The following is a 17591-nucleotide window of genomic DNA, read 5'->3' on the forward strand; positions in this document are numbered from 1 at the left end:
TTGCGATTTCTTGGTCTCATTTGATAGAATGGAAGACATATTACAGAAATAGAGATGATTTTGATTGGTTTTAGCATTGGAAATGGCTTGAAACTGAGCTCAAAGTAGCGGAAATGTTAATTTTTTGCCGATATTCAAGATTAAACAAACGACCTCACACGTCTAATACACATCAGCTGGTGGGTCTAATATACATTCACAAATATGGTGATGATATTTATACAATTATTACAGTATTGCATAACAGTAAATCTTCTATTTTTTGGTGTGAATAAAAATTCATTATGTGAATAAAAAATGAAAATGGAATTTATTTGTAAAGCCTCAAAACATAACTAATGAACAGAGGAAATGTTAGTTTAGTGCCAGGAATACCTACATTGTTTATTCTGGAGCCTATTTTGAAATTGGAATATTTTGAACTTTGTGTTAAATTGGCCAAATTAACAATTTCCGATCACTTTATTTTGTAGTTGAAACAGTTGACTTGGCGATTTCTTGTGCTCAATCGATAGAATAGAAGTAATACTAGTGAAATAGCTAAGAATTTGGTTGATTGGAATAATGTAATTGGCCTAAAATGGGAGTCAAAGTCGGCAAAATCGCCGATTTGTAAATATCGCTGACACATCAAAATTCGCGAGAGCATAATTTCGTCAATTTTCCACCAATTTTCGTACTTTTTGTTTTATTACCTTCACAAAAAGATTCTCTACGATTTCATAAGAAAAAATAACAAATTTTTTTTTTTTAAATATCTTGGACACTGGTGCGTGACTCCAGATTTGGGCCTTGGACCCTGAAAGGGTTAATCTATGATATTTTCTTCAAAATTATATAAGAAATGCATTACATAGCATATAAACATGCTGTTTATATGCTATGGAAGTGTGGTTGCTGGATGGAGGGAAAACATTACGTAATAATAATAATCACTCTTGGGCACGTTAAATGTCGTATTTTACATTAATATAAACATTTTCATTAATCCATCTATGATATTTTCTTCAAAATTATATAATAAACATGTTGCATAGCATATAAACATTTTGTTTATATATTTTGGAGGTGTGGTAGCCGGGCAGAGGGAAAACATTACATCACTCCCCTTAATACATAACGCTTTTGTTTACAATTCTCAGCATGAATTATTCATTACTTCTCCCTTTGTTAATGATGGCATCTAAAAGTAGTTGTTATAAACAAACTCGGTAAACATGGTATGTCGATGGTAATATGGCTCTGGGCCACATTAAATATCGTGTAGCTATGTAGGTAGGTGAAGGTATGTAGCCCAGGCAGACTACACACCTACATTATTATTATAACTGATACGTTTGTGTACCCATACCTAAGTAAACTTACACACTGTGCTGGCATGCAGGTACACATTAAAATCACTAAGAGTGTCTTATTAGTCATGAAGATGCCATATTAATAGTGATAATAATAACACACAATGATAATCACTGAGGAGCATTAAATATCGGATAAAACATTAATACTTTGTAGACATTTTTCTTAATCCATCTAAATACACCCCACAATAGAATAAATTAACATAAATATGAGATGTGGTAGCCAGGTGACTTGTAGGACTTGGGGTAGCCAGGAAACTTGTAGGTCTTGTGGTAGCCAGGCGACTTGTAGTCCAACATCAGAGACAATGTGTACACTGTAATATTACTGGGGGTAACTAGAAAATTATTCCTTTCATATGCCTTCACTCAGGGCACAATTTCTTCTAAAAATGGCGTTACATGAGAATGGGAGTGTTTCTCTTTATTCTACTGTATCAGCGTGGAGACAACTTGTACATAATGTAAAGTGACGAAAACCAGACACGTTCGTCTGGTTTATTTACAGTATGTGTGGGTGGGGTGGGGAGGGCTTCCCTGGCTGGATTCCATACTTCCCGAACCTGATTTCCTACAAATAAAACTCAGCTCTCGCGCTACATTAAGACTACAAATATTTTAAGGTAATTAATGAATATACTGTATATGTATTTTATCGCTCTGGGGAGCTTTAACCCCTTGACTGTCACAACCCCAAATCCTGTGTCTCCTGGTGTCACAAAATTTCCGGAAAAAAAAAATTATTTTTTCTTATGAAATTATAGAAAAATCTTTTCCCGATTGCAATGACACCAAAAGAACGAAATTTGATGGAAAACTGACGGAATTACGCTCTCGCGAAGTTATCAACCTCAGTGATATTTACAAATCGGCGATTTCGCCCGCTTTGAGCCCTATTTTCAGCTAATTCCATTGCTCCAGTCGACCAAACTCATAGCTATTTCTTTAGAACTCCATTTTTTCCATCGACTGAGTATAAGAAAATGCCCATTTACCGATTTCAACTGCCCAATAACGTGGTCAGAAATTTGCAATTTGGCCAATTTCACGAAAATTAAAAAATACGACAATTTCAAAATAGGGTCCAGAATGCACAATGCAGACATTCCATGCTCTAAAATAACATTTTCTATGTTCATCAGTCATGTCTCCACGCCCCTCTGATATTACTCTTGTTTTCTATTTTGAATTTTTATTCAGGGTACAGGGGCCCGGGCACCGGGAAGTCACGCGTGTTTGAGCTCCGCCAGTTTCGCATGTATCGGAGGTCCTAGAGGGGACAGAGTGTGGAAAATGGGCATATGAAAACTAAAGTGCATATATGTTTCTAAACCCACAGAAGGGAAGCGTCAGTGTCCATTGAAGAGGGAAAAAACTAGTTTTACAGTGCTATATGTAGAGTGCCAGGCTCAGTATAACGGTTGTTATGGAAGGTACCATATAGGAAATGATTTGTGACTAGCAGTGGATGTAGATCAGTGAGGGGAAATAAAGATCAGGGATTAGCATAAACTCAGAGAGCAGAAAACTTAAGAAATGGAAAAGGATTACTGCTAAAACCACGGGAGAATATAAGATATTATTATTAATAAAAGTGAGGAGAGCAGTGTGTAGGCCTACAGATGATACTATACAGTGGGTCGTGTTTTATACTGAAGGATTGTTCCTCATACCATATAAGGAATATAGCGAATGGTGAGGTATTGATCAGTAATATAGTGATCTGAAATTGTGGATTACAGCAATCTGTCAAAATACCCAATACATAGTGTATAATATATGGAATATATATATAGGTCAACCACCACCAGAAAAATTATTGCCAGAGGCGACAGAAATGTAAACTATCGTACAGGTGTTATAACGAGGAAAAAGGATTTGAATAGGCAGTGATATAGTGTACTGAATTGTGGATGAGAGTAATCCTTTTAAATCCGAGTGCTAGTGTAAGCTATGGTGTAATTATATGGGAACAAACTGTGCAAGTTTACGGTCACCCCACTGATCTCCCCCCACCCCTTTGTACCCCAACCAGCGGGGCTGGTCCCCCCCCTCGCTGGCATCCATAACACGGACCCACCCATCACCAAACCAAGCGAAGTGGAGACGTGGGAATACAAACTGGATGAGTATTAAGCCATAGTAGAAGTAATAAAATAAGATAGTGGATCGATGTGCAGGGAAACAGTGAACATGCAGTGACTGGATAGTGGAAAAGGATAAACCACCACCAAATCCTCTCGCCACCCTCCCCCTCCGACACCCCAACCAGCGGGGATGGTCCTCACCCCCTCCTGGCACCCATACCCCTGACCACCGAACTACCTTTCATCACCAAAACCTAGCTACCACCACTACATATAACTGCCCAGGACAAGATAAACAGCAGTGATCATGACAGAAATAAGATGCTGTGGGATGTATAATATATGATGTCATACATCATAAAAGTTTTTAATGTGTAATAAGTCTCCATCCTAATTACATCCCACATATCCATGCATTGACCACATAACACCACACCTGAGTGCAGAGCTGAAAGGTAAAGTGAAGCCCAGGATAAGATGAATAGCAGTGATCATGACAGAAATCAGATGCTGTAAGATGTTTGATATATGATGTTATACAGCATAAAAGTTTTTAATGGGTAATGAGTCCCCATACTAATTACATCGCACATACCCATGTATTGACCTATAACACCCACACCTGCGTGCAGAGCTGAAAGGTAAAGTGAAGATCAGGTTCTTGTGGTACCCAGTTGCAAATAGGATACAGGCGGGATGGCAGTACAGTATACCTGTGGGACATGTGAAAAGGCTCTTGGGAAAAAATTTAGAATCACATGCAACCTTTGCTTTTCAAAATATCATGTTGCCTGTGCAAGAATAAGCACTGCAACCAAAAATGACATCTATCTAGGTAGGTGTTTCTGGATCTGCAACAGGGATGTGGAACTATGGGCAGATATCAGGAAAGCACTCAGGAGGTTAATAAACAATAAACACGAAAAAAAGGAGGAACTATTGAATAGTCTACCTGGAATATGTAGAGTATGGGAAGATAAGAGAGGAGTAAAGTTTAACACAGAGAATGCCCAGTCTACATCTTCTTCTTTTTCTTCTTATGACCAGAGTCTTGGGTAAGATGGGTAAGGAAGAAGGATGGGTAAGGATGGAAATATTGGAAAAGGGTGGGAGGGGGGAGTGAGGTAGGATATAAAAGGTAAGTGGCCTAACCACTTTGGTGCAATTTAAAAAGTGTATGTGGAATAATAAAGTATTCTTGAAAGGGTATAATACTAACCCATCAGAGTCACATAGATATAACAGATATATAGGTACATGGCTCTGAATTGATAGTAGATATACAAGTTGCAATTGCTTTTTTTTTTTTTTTTTGCGATTGCATAACGAATGTTTAAACGACAAGACAAGGTGGTAATCTGGACAGTTCTTAAAGAATTACTTGACACGTTAGCTTCTTTCAGGGTGGTGTCCCGCCATAGTAAAAGTAGCATATTTATAACAGTAGATGTAGAAGTAGAAATGTTATACAAGATGTCTCACTAATTAGGGGCGATAATTTTCTTAGTAGACATAGAAGGGTTCTGGTGTTAGCCAATCATCTTCATCTGCAGGGAGGTTGCTCAAGATCATTGGTTGATAGTAATCGTCTTTATGGATGAAGCGACGCAGCCTCTGTGGAAGAGTCATTCTTTGGGTCCTGTGAGGAGGAGTACAGTATTAATGATATAGTCAGTGGTATTTTGAACTTGGAGAGGATGTTCTCTATCTGGCATGCAGAGTTCTTGCATTAATAGAGTTGTCTCTTCTTCAACATATCAAGGCGTACATTTAAAGCAGTAATATCCTGTTGTACATGTAAATCTGACATTTTTTACTGTCTCTCTCCTCCTGGTACCCATAATAAAGCAGAGAGCTCTATTCTGGACTCGTTGCAACTTTAACATGTTGGTCTTTGTTGTTAATGACATTGGGACACATGGGTATTCGAGTATAGGTCTTATCATCCTTTTATACAGAAGTTTTTTGACATGTGAAGGGACTTTATTAAATCTAAAGAGACTGCTAAGACCGGCTTTGGCTATGTTGATCTTTTTATTGACGTGAGATGTTGAGTGGAGCAGCCTGTCTATTTCATATCCCAAGATCTTGTTAGGATTTCTAATGGCTACAGGTGTACCTCTGATGGAGATACCCCCCTTATCTTCGATGGTTGATGCAAAACATCCTATTGTGCTAACCAGGACTTTGTCAGGGTTAGTCGTAATTCTCCATTTCTTTTCCCAATTGGATGTTCGACGAAGTTCAATATTCATTTTTTCTATGACTCTTTCGTATTTGTATTTTCCTGTTGCAGGAGTTGACGAGACAACATGGATAACATCATATGCAAATTGCGTTATAATTGTATCATTAAACTCTGGTTGAGGAAGATTATTCACATAAATGTTGAATAGAATTGGACTAAGACAAGAACCTTGTGGGACACCAGCTGTCAGTATAAAAGGCTCTGTCGACCTGCCATGAAAGGTAGGAATGATTTTTCTTTGAGTTAAGTAGTTGTATATAAATCTGAGAAATGTCCAGTTATGGTCAGGTAGGTCAACAAGTTTGTATATAAGACCATCATGCCATAAGCTGTCAAAAGCTTTATGAACATCTCTGGTGGCAATTAGGGCAAGATTGCCCTGATGTTTCAGACTCGTTACAGTATCAAAAATAATATTTATTGCATGATGGGTACCTCTGTGTGTCCTAAAGCCAAACTGTTTTTCAGTAAAATGGTGGTTAAACTCCATATAGTAGTTCATTCTGTTGGAAATGATCTTTTCAAGAACTTTCCCAGTGACTTCAAGTAAGGATATAGGTCTATAGTTTTCTGGTTGATGGATGTTTTTATTGGGTTTAGCAAGAAAGATCATCCTAGCAGTCTTAAAAACCACTGGGAAATGTCCGGAGGCCAAGATGGCATTAAAGATATTAACTAAAGACTGTTTACAATTTCTGGGTAGGAACTTTATTTGTTTCATTGTTATTCCAGAGAGACCAGGGGCTCTATTTTGCATTCTTCCAATAACTTGACTCGTCTCAAGTAGTGTGATAGGTCTGGTAAGTGGGTGTGCCTCTTCAAGAGTTGATGTATCGATGGTAGGTAGTGGTTGTAGATCAGCTAAGTTCTCATCGCTCCATTCATTGACCAACTGATAGTGATTATTATTAAATCAATGACTGTTATTGTGGGAGAGAATTTTCTCCGATACATCACCCATCAAATTAGCCTGGTCCTGTGGATCATCAAGTTTAATCTCAACCTCTTCATCATCATCATCAGTGAAGGTATGAATTAGGTAGGTAGGAGCCTTGTGTTTTGCACCTAAAAGTTGCCGAATCTTACTCCAAAATTTTGCAGGCTCTCGTTAATACTGGTTAGCTTTTAGAACTAGCAATTTCCATAAGTCACGTTTATGATGACTAATCATGTTAATTAATTCTTGCCTCATTCTATACAAAGTAGCTATTGGTGGTTGCTGCGTTTGAAAATGCCTTCAACATTCTGTTTGATAATTTCTCATACTGTCTCTAATTTCCCTCGTAGGTTTATATTGTTGGTAGATCTTTGTGGAAGCTAATTGGCAAGTTGCATTAGTAGCATAATTATTTGATTGTGAAGGGACCTGATCGCATCATCAATTGCAGTGGAAGGTAGATTTTCCAATGACACAATTTCATCTTCACCCAGAAATGCCCTGAAGGGGTCAGATCCTAGGGTGTTGAGGTTGGGTTTAGGAGGTACAGGTATTCTAAATGGAGAAGTTTGTAGTTGTATTATAACTGGGATATGGTCAGATCCTACGTTTCCATCAGGAGAGAAACGACAATGAAAGAGGTCACAGTCTCTGTCAGGCCTATATCTGGTGTCCCTGGATGAGGACCAATATACGATTTAACCCTTTGAGGGTCGACAGGCCCTCTCCGAAACTCGTTCTCAGGGTCGGCCAAATTTCAAAAAAAAAAAAAATTATTTTTTCTTATGAAAAAATAGAGTTTTTTTTTCTAAACATTATAGGATAAACAAAAAATTTTTACCATCAATACTTACGGAGATATGGATGCATGAAGTTTGCAGAAAATGAGCCGCGTATGGCAACAGCGGCGACTGCCGCTCACCCGGTAAACTTTGATTTACTTGTATTTGAAGGTTTATTGTTTTTTTCACTATTTTATTTTTTCACATAACTTATGTGGCCTATGAGACCAAAGTAAGGTGCAATGTACATATATACACTCGTTGTATACAACACAATAAGCACACACACATAATTATCAATATATTGTTTACAAAACTTGTTTACAAAAACAAACAATACAAAACATTGTTTATTATTATTGTTCTATAATATATATACCAATATACAGTCACTGAACATATTCCTATTAGTTCTGCAGCTTGTGGAACTCTGAAACATGGTGTCATACACAATGGTGTTTTATCTTTCTCCCTCATTCTATCTCTTTCAATCTGTCTCTCTCTTTCTATCTGTCTGTCTATCTCTGTCTCACAGGTACACATAAATACAAGTATACATAGTATAAATTACCTAGGATAACCCAAGAAACCCAGACAAAGTGCTATACTCGGCTTGAAGATGTGAGTAAAAGTGATGACGCAGTCTTGTGGCTCTCTGAGACAGAGAGCTAGATGGATAGACAGGGAGCTTGACAGACAGGCAAATAGATAGACAGAAATGTTAGTATACCAGCAAAAACAAAGGGAGGGCGATGTTCATCTCATCTTTTGGCATCAGCTCTACCCTCATTTACCCTCATCAAACGTCAGCACTTATCAGATGTTATCTCCCCTTATCTTGTTACTGTCATGGGTGAACATTTATTACATATTATTATTATTACCTATTATTATTATGTATTATTATTATTATGTATTATTATTATTATGTATTATTATTATTATGTATTATTATTATTATGTATTATTATTATGTATTATTGTTATCATTACGTATTCTTCTTCTTCCTCCTCCTCCTCCTCCTCTTCCTCCTCCTCCTCCTCTTCCTCCTCCTCTTCTTCCTCCTCCTCCTCCTCTTCTTCCTCCTCCTCCTCCTCTTCTTCTTCCTCCTCCTCCTCTGCCTCCTCCTCCTCTGCCTCCTCCTCCTCTTGCCTCCTCCTCCTCTTGCCTCCTCCTCCTCTGCCTCCTCCTCCTCTGCCTCCTCCTCCTCCTCCTTTCTTGGAACAAGTTTGAAGAGCTTGTAGTTCATAATCACTATCACTATCATCACCAATGCTCACATCTGAGTCTGGGATTTTGGAAAATAGGAGTTTCCTCTTTGATTCTGGTACAACTGAACTTGAACAAGATGGCCCAGCACCAGAGGTGGAAGGCTGTGGGTGGTCTGGGTTTTCCTCACTATTACCCATATTATGGTCATTAGTTTCAGTCAAAACCTCACCAGAACCTTGAAACTCATCTTCACTGTCACTTCCATCTGTATTAGAACTGTCACTGGGGAACAAAAGTGTCCCAATTCGCCGAGGAGTGAGGAACTTCTTACCGCAGGGCACGTGGAAATTGTGTACTATGATGGCATTCCCACAATGCACCACTGGGTCCCAGATTTTTTTCCTACTGCACACACCCACCACACAGACCCATTCTCTCACATCTAGGCTTATCAGCCTATTCCTGCGAGATTTGAGGCCGCTAGAATTTATGCGTACTAGTACGTCAAAAACCCCTACGCGTAAGACGTACTAGTACGACGAAAACCCTCAAAGGGTTAAAGAATGGGCCTTGAAATGACAAGTTTCTGGCTGTCATGATATTAAATAGTTGTTTTCCTTTCAAGTCACCCAGTGGATTACCAACTCCACAGTTAAAGAGGGCAGGGTGATGAGCATTAAAATTTCCCAATAGAATTGTTGGAATATTTCTGCTTAATTAATATCCTATGTAGAGGAATTGACTCTATACATGTATATGGTTGTCTTGGGGGAAAATATCTAGTTCCTATCAATAGTTGGCCATGAGACGTCGTCAGTTCGATTGCAAGAATGTTATCTTCATCAACATGAATATTTCTAAATGCATAGCCTAATTTAACTAAGATGGCTATGCCACTATAGGGTCCTCTCGATTTCTCCACAGTAGAGTAACCACATAATTTAATATGTTGATCAACTCTAGCAGCTGTTTCATTCAAGAGTACAGTGGAGCCCCGGTATTCGATGGCATCGGTATTCGATAAATCTGGTATTCAATGCATTATATTGCAAAAATTTTGCCTCGGTATCCGATCGTAAGCCCGGTATTCGATACGATTCGTACGAGACGTGTCCACGTGTGGCCTGAACTGCCCCATGTGTGCCAGTGTTTACAAGCCAGCCAGTGTGTGCGCATCTAAGGATACATTCGGTACATTCCACATTATCACTGTTTTTGGTGCTTGTTTCTGCAAAATAAGTCACCATGGGCCCCAAGAAAGCTTCTAGTGCCAACCCTTCGAGAAAAAAGGTGCTAATGACTATTGAAATGAAGAAAGAGATAATTGCAAAGTACGAAAGTGGAGGGCGTGTGTCGGAGGTGGTCAGGTTGTATAATAAACCCCAATCAACCATCTCTACTATAGTGACCAGGAAAACGGCAATCAAGGAAGCTGTTCTTGCAAAAGGTGCAACTGTGATTACGAAACAGCGACCGCAAGTGTTAGAAAATGTTGAGAGACTGTAATTGGTGTGGATAAATGAAAAACAGATAGCAGGAGATAGCATCTCTCAAGCGATCATTTGTGAAAAGGCTAGGCAGTTGCATGACGATTTGGTAAAGAAATTGCCTGCAACTAGTGCTGATGTGAGTGAATTTAAGGCCAGCAAAGGTTGGTTTGAAACATTTAAGAATCGTAGTGGCATACATAGTGTGATTAGGCATGGTGAGGCTGCCAGTTCAGACCAAAAAGCAGCTGAAAAATATGTGAAAGAATTCAAGGATTACATAGACAGTGAAGACTTGAAACCTGAACAAGTGTTTAATTGCGACGAAACAGGCCTGTTTTGGAAGAAAATGCCAAGCAGGACCTATGTTACTCAGGAAGAAAAGGCACTCCCAGGACATAAGCCTATGAAAGACAGGCTTACTCTGTTGATGTGTGCCAATGCTAGTGGTGATTGCAAAGTGAAGCCTTTATTGGTGTATCACTCTGAAACTCCCAGTGTGTTCAGGAAAAACAATGTCCTCAAGACTCATGAAATCGTAATGACACGATTGCAAACAAACCATACCCCGGCCAGGATTGAACCCGCGGTCAAAGAGTCTCAAAACTCCAGCCCGTCGCGTTAGCCATTAGACCAGCTAGCCACAATAAGATTCATCCAACTAGGTATATACCTAGTTGGACGAATCTTATTGTGGCTAGCTGGTCTAGTGGTTAACGCGACGGGCTGGAGTTTTGAGACTCTCTGACTGCGGGTTCAATCCCGGCCGGGGTATGGGATGGAATGTCCTCAAGACTAATTTGTGTGTGCTGTGGAGGGCAAACAGTAAGGCATGGGTCACTAGGGACTTTTTCTATGACTGGTTACACCATGCATTTGTCCCCACTGTGAAAAATTACCTAATTGAAAAGAAATTAGACCTTAAGTGCCTCCTGGTATTAGACAATGCCCCTGGTCATCCTACAGACTTGGCAGAGTGACTTTCTGGGGACATGAGCTTCATTAAGGTCAAGTTTTTGCCTCCTAATACCACTCCTCTCCTGCAGCCCATGGACCAGCAGGTCATTTCCAACTTCAAGAAACTGTACACAAAAGCTATGTTTCAAAAGTGCTTTGTAGTGTCCACAGAAACTCAACTGACTCTAAAAGAGTTTTGGAAGGATCACTTTAATATCCTCAATTGTATAAACCTTATAGGTATGGCTTGGGAGGGAGTGACTAAGAGGACCTTGAACCTGCTTGGAAAAAACTGTGGCCAGAATGTGTAGACAAAAGGGATTTTGAAGGATTTGAGGCTAACCCTGAGAAGCCTATGCCAGTTGAGGAATCCATTGTGGCATTGGGGAAGTCCTTGGGGTTGGAGGTTAGTGGGGAGGATGTGGAAGAGTTGGTGGAGGAGGACAATGAAGAACTAACCACTGATGAGCTGCTAGATCATCTTCAACAGCAAGAGGCCACACCTGAGGAAACTGCTTTGGAGGAGGGGATAGAGAAATTGAAGAAGTTGCCTACTTCAAAGATTAAGGAAATGTGTGCAATGTGGCTTAAAGTGCAAACCTTGTTTGATGACATTCACCCTAACACAGCTATTGCAAGCCGTGCTGGTGACTGTTACACTGACAATGTTGTGAAACGCTTTAGGAATGTCATAAAGGAACGGGAGGTACAGGCCACTATGGACAGATATGTTGTGCGACAGAGGTCCAGTGACTCTCAAGCTGGTCCTAGTGGCATTAAAAGAAGGGAAGTAACCCCGGAAAAGGACTTGCTACCTTAAGTCCTAATGGAAGGGGATTCCCCTTCTAAACACTAACACCTCTCCCCTCCTCCCATCCCATCAATCATCACCAGATTTTCATTAAAGGTAAGTGTCAATTATTCTATTGTTATTGTTGTTATTGTAATTATTCTATTGCATTAAACTTAATATTTCATGTAGTAAAATTTTTTTTTTCATACTTTTGGGTGTCTTGCACAGATTAATTTGATTTCCATTATTTCTTACAAGGAAAATTGATTCACTTTTCGATATTTTCGGTACCCGTTGAGCTCTCAGGAACGGATTAATATCGAATACCGGGGTCCACTGTATAACATCAAGATTGTAATTATGTAGTTCAGCTTCAAGAAGGTAACGGTTATTAAAGAAATGTTGAACATTAAGTTGGAAAATTGTAATCCCCATTATTTTTTGCACTTCGCACATGTATTGCGGTCTGAACGCCTGCAAGTAACGTCATGTTTGGTATACACACTATCCCTGCTGGACTCGTCAAGGGGAGGAGGGAAATTCTGAATAGTTGCTTGTGTACTAAAAGTGTCACCATCCTCACTAGAGTTGGTAATATTAACAGAATCATTAGAGTCATCATCAGAAAACTGATATTCCCAGTTTCAGGAAGCAGAGGCTCATGAGAGTTAATGGGAGACTGTAGAGGCTCCAAGGGAAAATTTGGTAGGTTAGGTGAATTACCCTGGGAAAGTTCCTGTTCAACAGGATCAGCTGCAATAGCGGAAGAGTAAGCACCAATCTCTGGGGCATCGTTAGGGTCAGGTATTGACTCATCGGGTTGAGGGGAGTTGACAACCTGGGTATGCGAGGCGGGTGATTCCTGAACACGAGATGGATTAGGCTTACTTGTAGAAGTAGAGTAGGGTACATACTTCCTGTTTTGAGAGGGCTGGGCCATAATAACCTTAACATTATCTGGGATAGTAATGGGAGTGATCCCATTAGCCATTAACAAATCATTGAAAATATTAGAGCAGAGTTGAATGTCACCACCTGCTATGTCCTTGGCCATCATATACATTAGTTGCGCTCTCGTCATATCCCCGGCTGTGGATACCTGAGACATAGGAGATGAGGCTGAACCTTGTTGTTGGGTTTGTGTATGTTGTAGGCGAGGGTTAGATTGGGGCACTCCAAGAGGGGCAGAATTCCAAACATTGGAACCAGTGGAAGGGACCTGAGGAGTCCCACTAGATCCAGGCAAAGCTGGGAAGGAAAATTGTGACATTGTTGGAGGTGCCTGGGGAGTGGTCTTCTTAGAATTGGATAGTTTCTTGGCTTCTAGAATTTTCTGAATTTCCTTTTTCCTCTCGGGACAGATAGCAGAAACAGCATGATGTTTACCATTGCAGAGGACATACTTGGGCTTAGTTTTGTTCTGACAATCTTTAAAGGAATGTTGGCCAGAGCATATGCTGCAAATCAGTGCTTGGGTACTGCATTTGTTGGTGGTATGACCAAATGTGTAACATTTGTAACATTGTGTAACACTGACAAACCTCTCAAGAGAGATTTGGACAGGTGTACATCTGGTGCCAAAACATTTGAAGCCATTTTGACACACTAGTTTGGCTGCTTCAGGTGTCTCAAGTATTAACTTTAATGTTACCTGGTTGTTGCCATGTTTAGTGAATTTATATGCTTCGACAGCATGAAATTCAGAATTCTCCCTATTAAAGTCATCAACAATTTCATTCACTGTGCTCTCTCTCATGAAGCTGTTAATTCTGGCCACAAACACAGTTTGTTGTGCTTGATAGCTTTCAGGTGCAACTGGGGTAATACCCGAAGTCTTCAATTTTTCTAGGACATCTTGCTTGAGCAGTTGAAGTAACTCTTCTTCAGAAGAGAGGAGAAGTACTGCCCTAGCGTGGGTTTGAAAAACCTCAACTGGAGCAACAGTTGAATTCGAGCAAATACATTCTAGAATTTCTTCCTTCGACTTTTGGTTGTCAGCAACACGTAATCTTACTCTTATCCGTGCTATGATGTCCAGGAAGGTACATCTGGCACAGAAGTTGCTTTAGCAAAAAGGGTCTTTCCTTAGTGTTAGCCCTGACATCCTATTTCAGCTGACTTATGAAGGTCAGCCCCTAAGATAGCCTACCCTCGAGTGGTGAGGGGGAAAGGGCCCAAGGCAAAGATCGGCCGGATTTTAAAAAACCACATGGGCTACCGGATGGTCAAAATGCCTTGTGTTAACTCGCCAAAGCGAAGTTGCCGAAAAAGAAGAAGATAGGAAAGTCAGAAGGATAGCAATGTATGTAGTGTGTTAGTGTGTGGGCCAGTGTAGATGTTTGGGTGAGGGGAGGATAGGGAAGGATGGGGAGATGGGGAAGAGAGGGGTGAACAAGCAGGCAAGTCACTGCCTTACCCTCTTGATGGGATGGGGCTCGAAGTGACTGCCAGCAAGTTTCCTCTCAACTCTGGTCGAGAACAACTCAGGATAACCCAAGAAAAATCTCGGGTAACAGTGTTCAGAGTTGCTCTGGTAGCGAATTACTCAGGATAACCGAAGAGCAGGAACGACACATCTTCTCTCCACGGCGGCTGGACGGCGACTCTCTGTGTCGTCTACAACAACTGACCCAAAAATAAGCAGATACACACTGGAAAAAACACAGGAAACAAAAGCTAGTTCAGTCCCCAGCCTTAGGGCTGACCCAGACCCAGCCCCCAGCCATTGTGAAAATCCCGATTCAGTTAGACTCCTCCACAGCCACCAACGCCATAGCCCCTAGTACAGATGTAGTAGAGGAGCCCTCCTCTGGGGTAGACTCTTCTGCAACCATCACAGTCATAGCCTCTAGTACTGATGTAGTTGGGGAGTCCCCTCCCAGGAAAAATGTTGGTGCCATGACAACAGATGGTGGTGTCTCTGGATTGGCTATGGAGGACTGTAGTGCAGCCCTAGGGCCAGCACAGATTAAGAATACATCCAGCACGAATTGTACCCAGCCAAAAACAAAATGGTACAAATACTATGTTTGGGGCATCTGTAAACACGGAATATCAGGGAAAACGAATGGGGCATGCAACTTTGAGCATCCCAAAAAAATGCCGTGACCTCCTGTCTAAGGGAGTGTGTCGTTCTACCTCTTGCAAATACTTCCACCCGGAGATATGTCAGTCTTCAGTCCTTGAAAAACAATGTTACAATTCCAATTGCATTGCATATCATCTAAAAGGGACCAGGAAGCACACACCCCATACAACACATCATAGTAGCTATGACAACACCCCAAGTGATTTTTTAGTGGTAGGAAACAAAGAAAGAAAATGGAAAGAGATAACCAAAATAGTCCACCTTGGAGCCTTGTTGGACTGGAGGCACAGCCAGTGGCACCTCCGGGCTCACAGCTACTGATGCCAACAACAAAATATCCCCCAACAGACATGCAATTCAACCTCATTTATATTTGCTAATATACAGGTCCTTAAGCCATCCACCAACAACAAAATACCTTTCATTAGTGGACTTCTAGGGGTGTCAAATTCACTGTTTGCAGCCTTCACAGAGACCCACACAAAAGACTACTTTGACAGTGAAATATGGATACCTGGATACATCCTTTTTAGATGCGACAGAAAAAACAGGCAACAAGGGAGGGTTGGCCTGTTTGTCAAAGAGTCGCTCATTTGCACAGAGATACTGAACACCACAAATGATGTAGTTGAAGTTCTGACAATAAAAATCGAGAACCAAAACTTGGTCATTGTGCTTGTACATAAGCCACCGGATGCAACTTCCCAACAGTTCAAAGAACAACTGTCAAAAATCGACTCCTGTCTGGACAACTTTCCAGCTCCATCCCCAAACATCTTGCTGCTTGGTGACTTCAATCTAAGACACACAAAATGGAAGAATATAGCAAATAATGTCGTAGCAGAAATAATCCCTGGATGTAGCTCAGATGAAAGGTCACACACACACAGGAGCTGCTGAATTTCTGCAACAAACACACCCTAAGTCAGCAAATAGTGGAGCCAACAAGACTGGAGAACACACTGGACCTTATTTTCACAAATAATGAGGACATGGTAAGGAATATAACAATATCAAAAACAACAAATTCTCATCACAATCTAATCGAAGTCCAGACTTACATGCACAGGAGTCCTGATCGGCAAGATGCATTCAGTTATGAGGGTACCTTTACCAAACTCAACTTCAACAACAAGAACATCATCTGGGATCAGGTAAACTATACCCTAAATGAAACATGCTGGGAGGATATCTTAAATTACATGGACCCTAACCAATGCCTCGAAAAGATCACCCTCCTGGTAGCTGAAGTATGTTCAAGGTATATTCCTATAAGACAAAAGAAAAGAAGTACAGTGGACCCCCGCATAGCGACTTGAATCCGTGCAAGAGGGCTGATTGTTATGCGAAATGTTCGGTATGCGAATGAATTTTCCCCATAAGAAATAATGGAAATCAAATTAATCCGTGCAAGACACCCAAAAGTATGAAAAAAAAAATTTTACCACATGAAATATACATTTTCCTACACACAAAGAGAAGGATACATGCACAATAGTAGAGTAGTACATGCACAATATATATTGTGCATGTACTACTCTACTAAATGAAGAATAAATGACACTTACCTTATTGAAGATGCAGCAATGACTGATGAGACACTGTGTCCTGGGAGTGCCTTTTCCTCCTGAGTACTGTAGGTCCTGTTTGGCATTTTCTTCCAGAACAGGCCTTATCACACTGTGTATGCCACTACGATTCTTAACCCTTTGAGGGTTTTGGTCGTACTAGTACGTTTTACGCGTAGGGGTTTTTGACGTACTAGTACTCATAAATTCTAGCGGCCTCAAATCTAGTGGGAGAAAGCTGGTAGGCCTTCATATGAAAGAATGGGTCTATGTGGTCAGTGTGCACAGTCTAAAAAAAATCCTGCAGCAAACAGTGCATAATGAGAAAAAAAAAACTTTGACCATTTTTTTTTAATAAATCAGCGACTTTGCAGTGTATTTTCGTATGGTATTTATTGTTGTATTCTAGTTTTCTTGGTCTCATTTTATAGAATGGAAGACATATTACAGAAATTGAGATGATTTTGACTGGTTTTACAATGAAAGGTGCCTTGAAATTGAGCTCAAAGTAGCAGAAATGTTCGATTTTTACCAAACTTCAAAAGTAAACAAATCGTGCCAAGCGTGCAATACACGTCAACTGGTGAGTCTAATATTCTTTTACAAGTGCACCAATAATATTTATACCATTTTTTACACTAATGCAGTAGTCTGCATAACAGTAAATCTTATATTTTTTGTGAGAATAAAAATTCAAAGTGGGAAGCAAAAGAATATAAGAGGGGCCTTGAGACGTGACTAATGACTAGAGGAAATGTCATTTTAGTGCCAGGAATGTCTTTCTTGTTTATTCTGGACCCTATTCGGAAATTGGCATCTTTTGAAATTTGTGTGAAATTGGCAAAATTGCTAAATTCTGACCACTGTACTGGATAGTTGAATTTATAAATGGGTGGTTTCTTGCACCCATTCGATAGAAAAAATGGAGTTCTAGCGAAATATTCATGTTTTTTGTCGACTAGTACAGTGAAATTGGCCGAAAATGGGGCTCAAAGTGGGCAAAATCGCCGCTGCGTAAACATCGCCGAGACCGCTAACTTTGCGAGAGCATAATTCCGTAAGTTTTCTATCAA

At 40.3% G+C, this 17591-nt stretch overlaps 1 protein-coding gene across 3 annotated transcripts in view; it reads left to right on the forward strand.

The window, feature by feature from the left end:
* Window positions 1–17591, forward strand: part of LOC128702079 (uncharacterized) — a 55264-nt gene that overhangs the window by 15891 nt on the left and 21782 nt on the right. For 2 of the 3 annotated variants that reach the window (XR_011393161.1, XM_070094226.1), the window contains exon 2: window positions 5742–5914. The exons of the other annotated variant lie outside the window; for it this stretch is intronic. Coding sequence is in view for 1 of the 2 variants with exons in the window: in XM_070094226.1 (XP_069950327.1) it covers window positions 5908–5914 (7 nt within the window). In the remaining variant the exon portion in view is untranslated. The remainder of the gene's footprint in view (window positions 1–5741; window positions 5915–17591) is intronic. 3 annotated transcript variants of the gene reach the window in all.

This window comes from Cherax quadricarinatus, chromosome 44, assembly GCF_038502225.1.
Source record: "Cherax quadricarinatus isolate ZL_2023a chromosome 44, ASM3850222v1, whole genome shotgun sequence".
Lineage (NCBI taxonomy): Eukaryota > Metazoa > Arthropoda > Malacostraca > Decapoda > Parastacidae > Cherax > Cherax quadricarinatus.